This window comes from Lipotes vexillifer, unplaced genomic scaffold (genome assembly GCF_000442215.2).
Source record: "Lipotes vexillifer unplaced genomic scaffold, Lipotes_vexillifer_v1.1 scaffold178, whole genome shotgun sequence".
NCBI lineage: Eukaryota > Metazoa > Chordata > Mammalia > Artiodactyla > Lipotidae > Lipotes > Lipotes vexillifer.
Window position 1 is genome coordinate 3,062,169 of NW_006775603.1, and position 17,961 is coordinate 3,080,129.

General features: G+C 37.5%; 1 protein-coding gene across 2 annotated transcripts in view; it reads left to right on the forward strand.

Annotated features, from left to right (window-relative positions):
- The first annotated feature begins 16,518 nt into the window (after positions 1–16,518).
- GRID2 (glutamate ionotropic receptor delta type subunit 2) overlaps positions 16,519–17,961 on the forward strand; it is a 1,374,233-nt gene continuing 1,372,790 nt past the window's right edge. For both annotated transcript variants that reach the window (XM_007450019.1, XM_007450020.1), the window contains exon 1: positions 16,519–16,606. In XM_007450019.1, the coding sequence (XP_007450081.1) occupies positions 16,519–16,606 (88 nt within the window). The remainder of the gene's footprint in view (positions 16,607–17,961) is intronic.

A 17,961-nucleotide genomic window follows, 5' to 3' on the forward strand; every position in this document is an offset into this window, starting at 1 on the left:
CATTTTATTCACACTCAAGCTTTTGAAATATTACAATGAAGAATAAGACATGAGTTTTTATGCACTATACATTATTTTTAAAGTCGGGTTTCTTAAGGCATAATTCATATGTAAATAAACCCACTCTTTCTAGGTATCCAGTTTGATGAGTTTTTACAAATCCATACAATCCTATGATCACCCTGTGATATTGTGATTTATAATAAGAAATACATATTTGGTCTTTGATGCCATTCCTGGCACAGAGCTTCTAAAACCCCTGGAATTTCTTGCATTAAGAGCTATAAAGTTGTCTTTTATTATGTTAATGGTTGACATTTAGAAAGCCCTTAGGTTCCTCTAGAATAGTGGCTGGTTGCTGGGGAACCAACCAGCTGATTAGAGGGTTGGAACTTTCAGTAACCACCCCTCTCAACCTCTAGTAGGGGGAGATGGACTAGAGGTTGAATCAGTTGCCTATGGTCAATGATTTAATCAATCAAGACCCTGTTCAGAAGCCTTCATAAAAACCCAAAAGGTAGAGTTTGGAGAACTTCCGGGTCAATTAACTCATGGAGATTTGGGGAGAGGGCATGAAAGCTCCACATAATTTCCCTGTACCTTGTCCTATGCATCTCTTCCATCTGACTTTTCCTGAGTTATATCCCTTTATAATAAACTGGTGATCTAATGACTAGACTGTTCCTCTGAGTTCTGTGATCTGCTCTAGCAAATTAATCAAACCTGAGGAGTGGGATCTCGGGAACCGTATGATTTTAACCAGTTGATCACTAGTACAGATAACAACCTGGGCTTGCAACTGGCATCTGAAATGTGTGTGTGGGGGGGGAGGGGCTGGGGGCAGTCTTGAGGACTGAACCCTATCCTGTGGAATCTGATGTTATCTCCCCATAGATAGTGTCAGGATTGAGTTGAATTATAGGACACACAGCTGGTGTCCTTAGAATTGCTTGTTGGTGTGGGGAACCTCCTCTCCCACACTAGAATTGGTACCAGACATTTATACCCCATTGAGAAAGAACATTTCTATCAACCTCAAAAGATCCCATATGCCACTTTGTAGATACTTACCTCCTATCATTCCCAGTCTCTGGAAACCACTGATCTGATTTCTTTTATAGTTTTATCTTTTCTTGAATGTCAGTAGATCATACAGTATATAGCTTTCTCTGGCTTCTTTCCCTTTGCATATGCTTTTGAGATTTTTCCATACTGTTGCATGTATCAGGAGTTTGTTCCTTTTTATCCATGAATAGCATTTTATTGTATGAATATACAACACTTTGTTTAGCTACTCATTGGTTTTTGGATATTTGAGTTGTTTCCAGCTTTGATCAGTTACATATAAAGTAGCTATAAATATTCATATACAACTCTAATTTTGAACATGTGCTTTTATTTCTCTTGAGTAACTACATAATGAGATTACTATGTCTAATGGAAATTGTATGTTTAACTTTATAAGAAACTGCTAAACTGCTTGCAAAGTGGCTATACCACTCTGCCTTCCTACCACCAATATATGGAATTTCCACTTGTTCCACAACCTTACTAGCATTTTCCATGGCCTTTGGTTTTTAAAATTTGAGCCTTTCTCATAGGTATGTAGAAATATCTAATTGTTGTTTTAACTTGCATTTCCTTAATGACCAATAGTATTTAATATATTTTCAGCGTTTATTTGCCATTCATTTCTTTGGTAAAGTGTCTCTAAATATTTTGTCCTCTTTTTTTAATTACTAGGCTTTATTTTTTAGACCAGTTTTAGGATCATCGCAAAACTGAGCAGAAAGTACAGAGAATTCCCATATATTCCCTACCCCACACATGCACAGCCTCTCCCACAATCAACATCCTATATACCACAATGGTATATTTCTTACAATACATGAACCTACACAACACTATCACCTAAAGTACATAGTTTACATGAGGGTTCACTCTTAGTGTTGTACATTTTATGGGTTTGACAAATATATAATGTATCAACCATTATAGTATCATACAGAATAGTTTTACTGCCCTAAAAGTCCTCTGGGTGCCCCTATTCATCCTTCCCTCCCACCTAGCCCCTGGCAACCACTGTTATTTTTACTGTCTCCATAGTTTCCCCTTTTCCAGAATGTCATATAGTTGGGATCATACAGTATTGGCTTCTTTTCATATTGGCTTCTTTCACTTACTAATATTCATTTAATTTTCTTCCATGTCTTTTCATGGCTTGATATCACATTTCTTTTTAGCACTGAATAATATTCCAATGGCTGGATGTACCACAATTTATTTATCCATTCACCTACCGAAGGACATCTTGGTTGCTTCTAAATTTTGATGATTATGAATAAAGCTGCTGTAGACATCTATGTGAAGGTTTTTGTGTAGACTTAAGTTTACAACTTAGGCAAGGAGTATGATTGGTGGAGCCTATGGTGACAGTATGTTTAGTTTTTTGAAGAAACCACCAAAGTGTCTCCCAAAGCGGCTGTGCCATTGTGTGTTCCCACCAGCCATTACTGAGACTTCCTGTTGCTCCACATACTCACCACCATTTGCCATTATCAATGTTCCAGTTTTGGACATTCTAATAGGTGTGTTGTGGTATCTCATTGTTTTAATTTGCATTTTCCTAATGATATATTATGTGGGACATCTTTTCATGCACTTATTTGCCATCTGTGTGTCTTCTTTGTTAAGCTGTCTGTTAAGGTCTTTGGTCCATTTTTTTAATTGGGTAGATTTTTTAAATTATTGAGTTGTAAGAGTTGTATTTTTTTAGATAACTGTCCATTATAAAATGTGTCTTTTGCAAATCTTTCCTCCTAGTCTGTGACTTGTCTTCTAATTATCTTGAAGTTGTCCTTCACAGAGCATACGTTTTTTAACTTTAATGAAGTTTAATTCATCTATTATTTCTTTCATGGATTGTGCCTTTGGTGTTGCATCTAAAAAGGCATCACCATACCCAAGGTGATGTAGATTTTCTCCTATGCTATCTTCTAGGAATTTTATAGTTTCATGTTTTACATTTAGGTCTATGATCCATGTTGAATTAATATGAAGCATGAACAGTCTGTATCTACATTCATTTTTTTTTTGCATGTAGATGTCCTGTTGTCCCAGCAACATTTCTTGAAGAGACTACCTTGCTTTGTTTTATTGCCTTTGCTCCTTTGTTAAAGACCAATTGGCTATATTTATGGGGGTCTATTTCTGGGCTTTTATTTTGTTCCATTATATATTTTTTCTATTCTTTCATCCGTACCACATGCTCTTGATTACTGTAGCTTTATAGTAAATCTTACAGTTGTGTAATGTCAGTCCTCCAAATTTTTTCTTCTCCTTCAATGTTATTTTGACTATTCTGGATCTTTTTGGCTTCACATAAACTTTAGAATTATTTTGTCAATATTTTCAAAATAACTTACTGAGATTTTGATTGGGATTGCACTGAACTTATAGATTAAGTTGGGAAAAACTGACATCTTTATGGTATTGAGTCTTCCTATCCATAAACATGGATATATCTTCATTTATTTAGTCCTCTTTGATTTCTTCAATCATAGTTTATAGTTCTTATAGATCTTATAGATTTTAAAAAATTTATAACTAATGTTTCGTTTTTTGAAGTGCTTGTTTAAGTGGTACTGTGTTTGAATTTCAAATTCTGCTTGTTTATTGCTGGTATATAAGAAAGTGATTGACTTTTGTATATTAACCTCATAACCTTCAACCATACTATATAATTGCTGATTAGTTCCAGGCTGTTTTCTCGTGATTCCTTTAGATTTTCTACATAGAAAATCATGCTATTTGAGAAAAAAGTTTTATTTATTCCTTCTCAATCTCTATAACTTTTATTTCCTTTTCTTATCTTATTGCATTAGCTAGAACTTTTGGTATGATTTTGAAAAGAATTGATGAGAGGGGATATCCTTGTTTTTTTCCCTTATCTTAGCAGCTTCTAGTTTTTTACCATTAAGTATGATGTCAGCTCTAGTGTTTTTGTAGATGTTCTCTATCAGGTTGAGGAAGTTCTCCTCAATTCCTAATTTGCTAAGAGTTCTTATCATTAATGGGTATTAGATTTCATCATATTTTGTACATTTAAAAAGTTGGGTTGTTAGCTTCAATTAGAAGAGGTGTTTTTACATTCAGGACACAAGTTCTTTGTCAGATTGTTGTTTGGTAAATATTTTCTCCTAGATGTGACTCGCTTTTTAATTTTAACACTGCTTTTCAAAGAGTACAAAATTTTAATGCATTATTTTTTGTTTGTTTCTTTCAAAGTTTGTGTACTCTGTGTTCTAAGGAATCTTTGCATACCCCAAGCTCACAAATATTTTTTTTCCAAAATTTTCTTCTAGAAGTTTTGTATATTTAGTTGCATAAACTCTTTTGCATAGATTTTTTTACACAATGCAAGATAAAAGTTGGGTTCATTTTTTTGAATATGGATGTCCAAATTTTCCAGCATTATTTATTGATAAAACTATCCCATCTCCAATGAGTTATCTTAGCATCTTTTCAAATGAATTGAAAAGTTATGTATAGGTTGAATTCTAGACTCTAATATGTTTCATTGATTTATGTGTCTATTCTTATTTCAGTAACACACTGTCTTGATGACTGCAGCTTTGTAGGAAGTCTTGTAATTATGCCAACTGAGAATTTTCAAATTTATGCTTGTTTTCCAAAGTATTTTTGTTTCCTGCATAAATTTTAGTTATCAGCTTTAATTTTGTTTAGAATAACAGTGCTTTTATAAATCAATTTGGAGAGAATTGTAATCTTAAGTATGTTGAATTCTTTGATCCATGAACACAACATATATCTCTATGTATTTACATCTTCCTTAATTTCTCTCCCATGTAGTTTTCATAGTAAAAGTCCTGCACATACTTAATTAGATTTATACATAATTAGTCATGTTTTTAATGCTGTTGTAAATTATATATTTCATTTTGCAATTGCTCTTTTATAGAACTACAATTGATTTTTGTATATTGACTTTATATACAACAACCTTATTAATAGCTCTAATAGCCATTCTGTAGATACTTGGTGAGTATTTACTGAGATAGTCATGTTGTCTGTGAATAAATAAGTTTTGTCTTCCTTTGCAAACTGTATGTATTTATTTCTTTTTCTTGCCTTATTGCACAGTTTAGATCCTCTAAAACACTGTTAAATATAAGTGAGAAGAGTAGTTACCCTGCTTCTTTGCAATGTTTGGGGGAAAGCATTAAGTCTTTGACCACTAAGTGTGATGTTAGATGTAGGATTCTTCCTAGGTGACTTTGATAAGAGTGAGGAAGTTCTAATCTATTTATTCATGCTTGGTTAGAGTTTTTCTAAAAAATGGATGTTGATTTATTTCAACTTATATCATATAATGTAATTATCGTATTTCCTTTTTTTTTTCCTGCCTATTGCTTTTGTGCATTACATTGGTTGATTTCGACTGATGAACTGCTTCAAGTTTGGAGAAATGCTACTTGGTTCTGATGTATAATATTTTTGTGTATATTGCTGGGTTTGCTTTGCTACTATTTTGTTAAGGATTTTTGTGTGTACTTTTAAAAAAAATTTTATTGAAGTATAATTGGTTTACAATGTTGTATTGGTTTCAGGTGTACAGCAAAGTTATTCAATATACATACACATATATGTGTGTACTTTCATAAGGGATAGTGATTTATAGTTATTTCCCCCTTGTATTTGTTTGTTTGTTTGTTTGGATATTGAGGTACAGCTGACCTCATGAAGTGAATGGTGAAGTATTTTCTCCTCTTCTGTGTCCTTGAGAAGAGTTGATCTTAGTTCTTTTTTTTTTTTTTTTGCGGTACGTGGGCCCCTCACCACTGTGGCCTCTCCCGCTGTGGAGCACAGGCTCTGGACGCACAGGCTCAGCGGCCATGGCTCAAGGGCCCAGTTGCTCCACAGCATGTGGGATCCTCCCAGACCGGGGTGCGAACCCGCATCCCCTGCGTCGGCAGGCAGACTCTCAACCACCGCACCACCAGGGAAGCCCTGATCTTAGTTCTTAAATCTTTGGTATAATTTATCATCAATTAGATGATGAAGCAGTAGCTTCTATTGATTATGGATAGATCTGCACTGAATTCTAGAACTATAGTTGTTGGCTTATGTGCTTTTCTTTTTAGTTCTATCAATTTTCATTTAATGTATTTTGAAGTACTGTTGTCCAATTCATACAAATTTGGGTTTGTTGTGCCTTCTCAAATAATCTTGATTTTATCATTGGTTTATAGTCCTTGTTCTGAAGCCTACACTTTCTGATAATAATATAACCCATTCAGCTTTCTTTTTATTAATGTTTGCATGATATAGCTTTTTCAATTCTTTTTAGCTCAGATACAGTCATATATTTAAAGGGGGTTTCTTATAGAAAGTATACAGTTGTCTTGCTTTTTTTATCCAAACTGATAATTTCAACTTTTAATCATTTATCTGTAATTTAACCATTATCTCTATTTCTGGCTTGTTAGTTGTACATGTTTTAAAATTGTTTTATTGCTTGCTTTTTGGTTTGCAATATGATGTTTAAGTTATCACAATATATCTTGAAAATATATCACACACTATGCTTTAATTTCCTGTTTCCTATCTTTTGTGCTATTATTGTTATACATTTTGCTTCTACATTGGTTATAAATCTTATAATACCTTGCTATTATTTTTACTTTAAAAAGTCGATTGTCTTTAAAGGGATTACAAAAGAGAAAAATGCATCTTTTATATTTATTCTCTGTTTACTACTCTGGTTCTTTTTCTTTCTGTCTATAAATCCAAATTTCAATCTGTATCATCTTCTTCCTAATAATCTATCTCTAAAATTTCTTACAGGGGTCTTATGGACATAAATTATTAGCTTTTTTTTCTGAAATGTCTTTATTTCATCTTCATTTTTGAAGGATTTTTGCTGGGTTTAGTGTTCTAATTGAAGGATTCATTTTTCTCTTTTAGTACATTACAGGTGTCACTCCATTGTCTTCTGGCTTGCACAGTTTTGATGGGAAGTATGCTGTAATTTTTATCTTTGTTCCTCTGTATGCAAAGTTTTCTCTTTTTTTTTCTGGTTGCCTTCAAGATTGGCTCTAAAGTTTTGTTTTTTAGCAGTTTAATTATGATGTGTTTGCTTATGTTTTGTATGTCTTTAATATCTCTCTTGGAATTCCCTGAGATTCTTGGATTTTTGGTATATTGTATTTCATTATATTTGGAAATTTATACTTCATGATGTTTTCTAGTATTTTTTCTTCCCCTTTCTTTTTATTTTCCTCTATAAATCAAAGCACACACACGTTAGACCATTTGATATTGTCCCACAGCTCCTGGATGTTCTGCTCTATTTTTTTAAATTCATTTTTCTTTTACTGATTCATTTTGCACAATTTAAATCAACCTACTGTTAAGTTTACAAATTTCTTCCTCAGATGTGTCAAGAGCATCACAGAAATTCTTCATCCTGATAGCATGTGTTTTTTGGGGGTGGGATTTTATTTTACTCATATTAATAGTTTCCATCTTTCTGTTGAAATTTCTCATCTGTTCACATATGTTCTTTACATGTACCACCACATCCTTTAACACATTAAAGTATAGTTATTATAAAGGCCCTGACTGATAGTTTAAACGTCTTGGTAATAGCTCAATCTGCTTCTGTTGAGTGCGTTATCTCTGGAAAATGACTTTTTTCTTGCTATTTTGTTTGTCATGTAATTTTAGAATGTATACTGCATACTGTCAACTGAAGAACAGTAGAGTCTGAGATCAAGAGTGTTTATAGCTGGAAATGAATACAACTCTTTTTCTGTTACAATGGGAGTAAATGATTCAGTTGGGTTTGGGTTTTGTTGTTGACATTGTTACCTTCAAGTTACTTCAGTGATGGGCTGCCTAAATCATGTGCCTGGGGTGAGCCCCGTGGTGCTAGAGAGTTTTTTTCAGTTTTTCTGCTTCCACCTCTGTTTTCAGAATGTGTTGCATGACTATGCTAAATAGTGGGTCTCTCTTCACATTCTTTTCTCTCTACCAGTGGTAGTCTTCTATTGCTTATTACTCAGTTCTAGGCTCATGGTAGGGGCAAGGAGTAGGGTTTTGGTTCTTCTGGTGAAAGCTCAGTTGGAGACAGCATCTGTGTCCCTAAGGGTCAGGAAGGGGGTCTTGGTATTATTCTTGTTTACTTCATCTCAATGACAGTCATATTCACACTTGTATTCATAGAGGTTATTAAACAGGAGAGATAATTTTGCTCATCCTTGCTCCCAGCAATAGCATATCTCTGCTTTTTTTTTTTTTTTTTTTTTTGGTATGTGCCACCAGGGAAGCCGTATCTCTGCTTTATATAGGCACAGGATTGTGACCTATAAAGGCTTTCTTATCTGAACCTTAGTGGCAGACTATTTTGATTCTATCACCTTCCCAGAAGCAGTGATCTTTTCTTGGTTTCTGATGTCAGAAAGCAGAGCTACTAGGCCTTCTCCAGAAACTGACGAGTTATACAAGCACTGGATCTTTGCCTGGTCCCCGTTACAATACAGTTTGTTGTCCCTTCCTCAGCAGCTTGAAGCATTTTTCTTCCTAATGAGGAGAGCCCAGGCAAGTGGACCGTATTTTGAGACTGTTCCATCTCCACTATGCCTGTAGCAGTTATGGGGTATTTCTGGTATCCTGCCCTGCTCTCGTTCTTTCCCATGAGCCCCTATGCAGATCCATAGAAAAGAGCTTATTAGTGAGTGCACACCACCTTGTGTCTGATGCTCCCAGTTATTCTAAAGTTTTATGCTACCCCAAATTCACCCTTTAGGATTTTATGAAAATTTTTATTGATTTCTTCTTACCTGCTACACCAAATTATTCCTCTGTGCTCTGCCAAAGTGAAGCAGGTTTGTGTCCTGTCTCATGTTAGAGGTGCTTGCCACTCTTTGTAACTTAGTTTACTTTGTTGTCTCACCACCTCAGCTTTCTGATGGGTTCAAAGAAGGTTACATTTTTATAGATCATCCAATACTTTCTTATTGTTAGGATCAGAGCAATGTTTTCCTTTGGCTTTGTATGTCCTAAGCAGAAATGGAAATCTATAAAACATTTTAAAAAGAAAACATGTTTATTGTCAAGTGGTATATTTTCCTTCATCATTAAAGTTCAAATTATAGCACAAGAAGTTCCTATTATAGCACAAAACAGAATCACTCCCCAGATATGATAAACCAGCCTACCAATCTGCAATCTAGCTAATATAACCATCCACAAACAGAGGAGGAAAAAAACAAACAAAATTATTTTTGGAAAGTAGAAATGGATTGCAACAGTATAACAAAGAATGTTCATTCTGTGCATAAAAAGCAGGAAATTGGCAGTTATATAAGTTTGAAAGAGTCTCAGTTAAATAAAGGTTAATAATTTGTTACCTAGAAACCTCTTCATGTTTTTAATATCGATATGTTAATGTACACTCTAGATCTCTAAGAAGAAAAATCTATTTAGCATTTTGCAATCTTACATGGCCACTAAATCTCTCTCTCTCTCTCTCTTTTTTTTTTTTCCAGAACAAAGTATTCCATAGAGCACAATGTAGGACATGCTGGTTCAGATATTTCTAACTGCATAGGCATTAAAAATTTTTGTAAGATTGTTTCATTTTCACAACTTTGTTGCTGTGTCTGATTCTTTATGGTTTAGCTCTATCTTGATGAAATTTTTTTAAATGTGATAAAGCAACATAGTGTAAAAACAAGAATGAAACAAAGTGTTGACAATATGACTAATTGTATATTAGCAAACTTTAGACAAATTCTATAATATCTAAAATAAAATTTAGTTTTATCCCCCTGCATTCTCTTTAGTCATATAAAACATAAGTCAAGTTAAATTTCGGCAGAGATTCATGTTTGGGCTTCTATTGCTGAGATAATTATTTATTGTCACCTTCCAAAGAACCGTTTCAAAACATCTTTCCTCTTTTCCACACTATCTGTGTTGTAAACAATGGGACTGATAAATAGATGAAATGATCTTATGAACAGACTACTTTGATACCTCAGTAATCTGTTTATTCTGCAATGAGTCAAGATGCTCTTGTCTTACGCTGCCTGAATTATATTCCACAATGTTTAAAATTTTTCATTTTATCCTTTCATTCACTTATTAGTTAATTCATTTATTTGTAATTAATTAAATATTTAGATTTGCCATCAATTTGCAGGGCCAACAAGGAATAAGGAATATATTGTATTTGAGTCTGTACTGATTATGTACTCTACCCACTAAGAAGTGAAATTAAATGTTTATAGAGTTTTATCACTACTTTGAAAACTCCCATAAAGCCAGTATGTGTGTGTGTAAATGACTGAATATTGACCAAACTTTTGTTTCTCTATTTAAATTTTTGCCCATGATATCTGCTATAAAATACAATCTATTTTAAGCTAAAATACATAGTTTATTATCTGCAGCATATTTGCATAAACACACTTTGTATGTGAGCTACTTCATTTTTTTGCGGTACGCGGGCCTCTCACCGTTGCAGCCTCTCCCGTTGCGGAGCACAGGCTCTGGACGCGCAGGCTCAGCGGCCATGGCTCACGGGCCCAGCCGCTCCGCACGGCATGTAGGATCCTCCCGGACCAGGGCACGAACCCGTGTCCCCTGCATCGGCAAGCGGATTCTCAATCACTGCGCCACCAGGGAAGCCCTGAGCTACTTCTTTGCCTAGAGAAATATGTTTCAAAAGAAACAGTTAATTTCAGAATCAAAATGGTTAATCATGGGAAGATAATAAAATCTGATTTTTAAGGGTCAAATAATAATTGATATTTATTATAGTTGACGTCATGCATTTCTTTTTGCTTTTGACTTATTTGTTAGACATTTGTTTCAAATGATATGCCACACCAGAAGGCTCAATCATATAATTCATAGACAATTTCTATATTCCATGACCAAGTGAAATTGCTTAACTCAGGATGTATAAAATATTATTTTTCTGTAGAAAAAGGAAATAGCAAAATAAGCCTCATTTAAAAAATTTTAATATTTATACCAAAAATTTGAATGACATAATATTTCACAGTGTTCTAATTACCCCTTAACATAGGATTGAGTGGCATATTATTAAAGCTTGTTCTATTGACATTTAATTCCTAAGTAACTGATAAAATCAAAGAAGATGTGAATACAGCAGATATAAGAGCATAATATACTTATTATTCCTGAAAGCTTTAGAAGAAATAAAACTTCAGAAAATCAAGTTACCTGAAAAGGGATCACTTAAAATATTGTTTACTTAAATATAGTAATTTGATTAATATGGATTAATTATACTATGGTAAACTGTTAAGTATTGAGACATTTAAAAAAAGTTAGCTGATTAAATCTACATCAAGCATGGCTGCCATCTGGTGGGGACAGGATATAATGTTGTGAGGGGCCAATCTCAGTAAAGTGCCCTGGTGGGTTGCAAGTTGTCATTTGACCTCCATCTACCAATTGCTTGGTGTTTAATATTAATATTCCACTTAAAATTCCACATCAACATCCAGACCAAAGAGATAAGAGGTCTAAACTAAAAGAGGTCCACCAATATATGTAACTGAATACTTGCTACTAAAAGTTCAATATCATGGCTAATGTATGGACAGTGGAAAAGCTATGAAATTCAAAGTTTTGACTTGAATTAACTTTAATAATAGATGAGTCTGGTAAAGTGCTTATATTAAAAAAAAATCAATCAATATAGTTGCAGAATTTGGTTGGAATTTATATCACATTGAGTTAGAAGAAAATATGACATTGCTCTGACAGGGCAGCTTTACAGATTTAGGGAAAGCTTTGAAAGGGAGGAGGGAATTAAGAGCTTAATGTTGAGGGAAGAAAGGAAGAAAGGAAGGAAGGAAGAAAGGGAGGGAGGAGGGAACGGGTTATTGCCTATCACCAAGGATAAGATTTGTACTAGTGTTATGGGTATAACAGTTTGACAGAGTAGAAAGTGATGTCAGTGCCAGGTTGACTTAAAAAAAAAAAAAGACATAGTATACCCAATGTGAATATGTTATATAGGAATATGCATTATAATGATTAACTTGAAGCATATTTAAAAGTAAAAAAAATGTGTTTTCTAAGTTCAAGTCTTTCAACAAATTATCAGTACAACTTCTATGACTCAATTTCCCATCCTTTTCTAGAATAACAGAGGCCGTAAATTCCCATTGAGCTCTGAACTTTTTTGATCTACGAAGTATAAAAGTTGTCTTTTCAGCCTCTCAAACAAACAGATTCCTTTTTCACTTGTGCAAATGAACATGTCAATTATAATTTTATGGTTATAATTTTTTACTGCCTGTATATATAGGTAGTCAGTTATTGCTCTTTTATAGTTTTGCTTTCATATTCATGTTAAAGTTATAAATACTTAGAATCTTTTGTGTGCCTATCTGTATGTATAATACTAATGATACAATTATAGTGCATTAGAAATAATGATCAAAATGCGTTATACTCCATTTTTTTCTCTGCTATTCTTTTCAAGTTAACTTTTCTCCTAATTTTTAATTAGGCTAGCTCATAAATTTACAGATTTTTATACTAAAACAAAATAAATCTCTTGAGTCATTGAATACTATTGAAGAGTTCTTTAAACTTGACTAATGTGCATTGACTTACTGCTGTTACAACACCCTGTGAGCAGTTAATTTTTAAAGTTTAGATATTGGTATTCTTAGTATTTTTTAAAAGTGAAAATGGGGCTTCCCTGGTGGTGCAGTGGTTGGGAGTTTGCCTGCTGATGCAGGGGACGGGGGTTTGTGCCGTGGTCCGGGAGGATCCCACATGCCGCCGAGCGGCTGGGCCCGTGGGCCATGGCCGCTGGGCCTGAGCGTCCGGAGCCTGTGCTCTGCGACGGGGGAGGCCGCAACGGTGAGACGCCCGCGTACCGCAAAAAAAAAAAAAAAAAAGTGAAAATGAAAAATTTATACATTCCAAGGATTTTCATTACATTGCTTTCTTCACACACAGTACATTTTAACAATTAAAGGAGACTGTAATTTAATTGCATGTCCCTTCAACAATGCAAATTAATATTCTTCCCAAATTATGTTTTTCCATAAAAAAATAATCATTATACTTTGCATCTTAAAGCTACTAAGATTATGATTTCTTCAAATTATTGATATTCACATCACAACTAATGGTTGAAGTGACAGTCTTCACATAGGAAGAATAAATTCATAAATCACAGTTTACTTAAATTTTTATTCCAAAAATTAATCATTGGTTATAAAACTTTAGTGAACAAAAGCTGTTTTTTCCCCAAAGTATGTTATGTCACAGACTTTTGAATTTCAGTGCAGCAAGCTATTTCTATATGATAATGCATGAATTACAGCTAAGTAGCCTTCATTAGACTAACAGATGTACTTCATTAAAAGCATATATAAAAGTATAGCCAGTGAATTTGTTATTTTTTTTTCTTCTGGAATGTAACGTCTAACTTACACATAAAAAGTCTAACTATTATATCACAATATGCAATTTTCTAAAATGGAAAATATAGTTTACACAAAAATTTAAAATGTTTTTAAACTTATATTCCATACAAAAACCATTAATTATAACTCATTGGACATAGAAATTATTTGGATGATTTTGGAATAATGAAAATGTTTTGTTCATAATACACTAGAACAGATTTCCAAGAGAGAAGATAGTATGAATTGTCTAAATTTAGCTATCCCCAGCAATGACATTTATTAAGCAAGGAATGGGCTAGCTAATGTTCTGAAGTTCCTTCCCGTTCTCTGATTCTAAGATATTAGTGTTCTTTCCATGTTAATGGTTACAAGTTTTTTCTTGATTGAGCATATAGTGACTCATCAATTTTTAAAATACCCTTGTGAAGAATGTAATAGAAGCAAGCTATGGGGCAGATAAATCTGTTTTTTTCAAAGACTTCATTATCTGTAACAACAAAATATGATCCATGAAATCGACACAGAACCCTTGAAGAAGTAAAATGATACCAACAACATCAATAAAATCAATATTGAATCAACATGTACTAATGGAAAAAAAATAAAGGAATGATGAAAATTGAAAGGAATTAATCAGTGATGGCTTTTTGGAAGCACTGATTTATGCCAAATTCAGAAGGAAGTGATGAATTAATTTCAAGTCAACCAAGGGGCTCTATGTAAAATGAGGCAGTGAATAAAATATGAATAAGCTATGGTCCTCACCCTCAAGGCATCAATGGTCTAGTTCAGAAGTCATCCTGTCTGACTCTAAATCAAAGGTAAAGTGCGCTACGAGAACACAGAAGGAAGATGGATTTATTCCATATGATTCCATATTAAAGGATTGGATATGACATCATGGGCAAAATGTGAACTAAGCCTTGAAGAGAATGGTTGGGAGGATGAATAGATGCCTTCCAACAGATTAACCTAAGTAACAATATGGCAGCACAGCATTTTCTAGAATGTTCAGGGAAAAAATACACAAGGTGAATGAAAGAAGCCATTTCATAGAAGTGATATACAGTTATGCTTGGAGAAATAATAGCCTAATTCACCAGACTAGAGAGAAGGGCTCAAGCGAGAGTGTAAGAAGAAAAGAGGTGTGCCATATTTGGAGATAAGGGAGGGCTCTGACAGGTTGAGGAGTTTGACATCCATACATGCCACGTGGCAACATTCCCCAAAGATTCCAATTATAATTGAAATAATATTGGGCCCATTTATACCTGGCCTGCACTACTCACTTGGTTGTGTTAACAAATCTCCATTCTGAAATGAGGCCAGACTGGATGTAAGTTAACCATGAGAAGAAAGGAAGCCACAATCCTAAGGATTTTCTTTTAAGAAGTATGCTTGCAGAAAATCCTTTCATTCTGGTATTGGGAGGCTGTCATTCAGTACTTTCTCAGCTCTTTCCATGGAGAAGCAACCAACTTCCTCATTCTGCATTTATATACACATGTCTGTGGACAAGCTAGTCAATGTAACGTTTTCATCAAATGTTTCACTGAAGCATGCACTTCTGTTTCATTTAATTATTACATGTTTAAAATTTGAAGATCTTCTTTATCCTCTCTCCTGATTACCTAAAAAATACACTGGAGACAGAAAAAAAAAATCACTGTATAAAAGGTAATTAGCACGTCCTCTCCTTTTTATAACTTTATAATTGAAATCTCATTAAAAGCTTTCTAGGTCTCTTTTTCCCTTAGTGACCAGGTGTCCCTAATTTGTTTTTAAGCAATGTGACTAATTCCAGGCAAAGACTAGAAAAAGTCTGATACCTGTTGGAGAATAGCAATAGCAAGGTTTAATAATTGGGGTGGCTTTTTTAGGTTGCCTTTAACCTCGTTAAAAAAAAAAAAAAGGCGTCAACGTCTTTTCTCTTAGAGTCCTGCCTTTTTCTCAGTCCCGGTTGAAGATTCCAGGGGAAATGAGAGCACTATTTTGCTTCTCCCTTGTATTGCAGATAGGGGGAGGAGGTGGTTATTAGAGAGAAGCTCTTCCTCTCGGTTTCCCCCTCTCTCCGCCTGACAGCACCGCTCTCTCGCGGGCTCGCTCGTTCTCCTAGGTGATCCATTTCTAGGCAACGTGGGTCTAGTGCTGAAGCTGCCAGGCTCGCTCCTTGCTCGCTTCCTGCATCCCGCCAGGCGAATCGCTCCAAAAGCATCCTGCGGCCCGCGGCGGCTTCCCTCCTCCGGCCCAGCCCCGCAGCTCGCGCCCGGCGCAACTCCCCCGCCACCGCGCCCGAGCGAACCAGCTCCCCGGGCCCGCCTTGACGAACTCCGCTCCCGCCTCTCGCAGAAGGGGGATTTTCTCTGCATTACTATCTGCATTACCTTGAAGTTCACTTTCACCACCCCTATTGGAGAGGGCTTTTTCCCCTCCCTGCTGGAATCTGGCTGTTCCGCTCGGAATCTCCTAATCTTTCCTTTCCACTTAGATTTTATTTTGGCAGCGAAGACAAGTGATTCTCTGCGGGCCGTTGGGGCGGGGGGGGAGGGGGGCTTTTTCGCTGGGGGGAGGGGGAGGGGAACATCCGGCGTGAGCGGGGAGGAGGGGGTTGGTATGTTGGAAGTTGCGGCGAAGCTGGGACCGGAGACCCACGGCCCCGGCGCACGGATGGGGATGGTCTGAGCTCCAGCCTCTCCCCCTGCCCGGGAGCAGCGAGGCTGGATACATTTTTAAAAAGCCAAACTGCAAACAACTCTGGCGATGCCAAAATTCCCCTCCAAGTGACACGGCTTTGCTAAGGAGGTTTCCTCAGGCTGGGCTCTTTCTCTTATTCGCTCTGCCTTCCTCAGCGACGATTATAAAAGCTTTGGTCTGGTAACAGGAATTGAGGGGGACAAAAAAAAAAAAGAAAATAAAAAAGAAAAAGAAAAAGCTGTGCTAAACTATCGTGACCTCAAACTCTTTGGACTTTTATTTTTTTAAATATTGAAAGAAAATCCATCCTCAAAGACAATCAGCATAGGCGGAGATGGAAGTTTTACCCTTGCTCTTGGTTTTGTCCTTCTGGTGGTCTCGAACCTTGGACTCGGCGAGTGCGGATTCGATCATTCACATCGGTAAGAAAGGGCTGGCGCTGCCCGTGGGTACTTTTACCGTTTCGGCTCGCAGATGTTTCCCCTTTGCTTCCCCCTCTCCTTCCCCCTTTCCGCCCTCGGTGTGGCTCGTTGCCGCTGGCTTCGGTTCCTTGCCCCTTCCCGCTACCTTCCCTCACACTTGGGCAGCTTTCTGAAAGGATGCGGATGCTCGAGCCTTGCCTGGTGCCGTTGTTTCGCGGTGAATCGGGGAGTGTGGGCTGTATGCTTGGGGGTCTCGAATTTACCTCAGCGTGCGTGCGTGCGTGCCGGGGAGCGGGGGCTGTGTGAGGAAAAGAAGTTTCATCGACTCTACCTTCCATGTTCTTTCCCGGATGTACATTTGCTCCATTAAAAAAAAAGTACCTTTTGGGGGAACTGAGGTGTCACCTGTGAGGCGAAAAGGGCTGGGGTGCGAGGTGGGGGTGGGGGAGAGCGCCCTTCGGATCGAACAGGTGGTTTTGCAACGTGAGCGGGCCGCGCTCGCCGCAGCGCGTGCGACGGTGACGGGCTGCTGACTGAGCCCCCACAGCCTCCGTCTCCGCTTCCTGTCCTCTCGGCTGCGCGGTGCTCGCGACTGGGAGCCGCGCACCTCGCTGCCTCGCTCGCGCTCCCCGGGTCTGGCGCGGCGGCGAGACTGGCCCCGGGCGCTCGGGAAACGCGGGAGCACATGCGCGCGCGCCGCCCTCTTGGGCTGCCTGGCGAACAGCCGCCTGGCCTCGCCTCGCCGTCGACTCTGAGTTGCAGCGCAAGGCCGAGAGCAAAGGCGCTTGGGCTACGAGCGGCCTGAGTCCCGGAAGGACGCCGAACCGCCTGGGAGATGCTCTTGGCCCTACCTATTGGCACCCAGACGGGCCGGGTCTGGCCGCGGCGGGCGCGGGCTGCACGTCATTATCATGCACAGCGCTCGCGGCTTCAGGCTCCAACTCTTCTCACTTGTTAATCCGTGAGAGCTGAACCGAGACTGGCTCTTGCAGGCTTTTCTGCGTTAATGCGACGATTTCCTTTTTGGAAATTCGCGTCCGCGGGCCAGCGGGGTTCAGTTACTGCGCTGAGGAGAGGCCCCCCTTGGGGAATTTTTCCGGGCGCAGGACTTTTATGTGTCCACACGGCTTGATGCTGTGCAAATTGAGGCGACAGATGGGTCGCAGCATCTCCCCTTTCCGCCCCCTGCCCCTCCCCCGCGCAACACACACACACACACACACACACACACACACACACACACACGTGTCCTGGAAGGGGAACCTGCTGCAGGTGGAGGTTGTGCCTTTGTGCCTGTCTGAGCTAAAGGCTTGTGTCTGGTGTGCGAGTCCACAGCGGCCAGCCCCTCAGCCCCC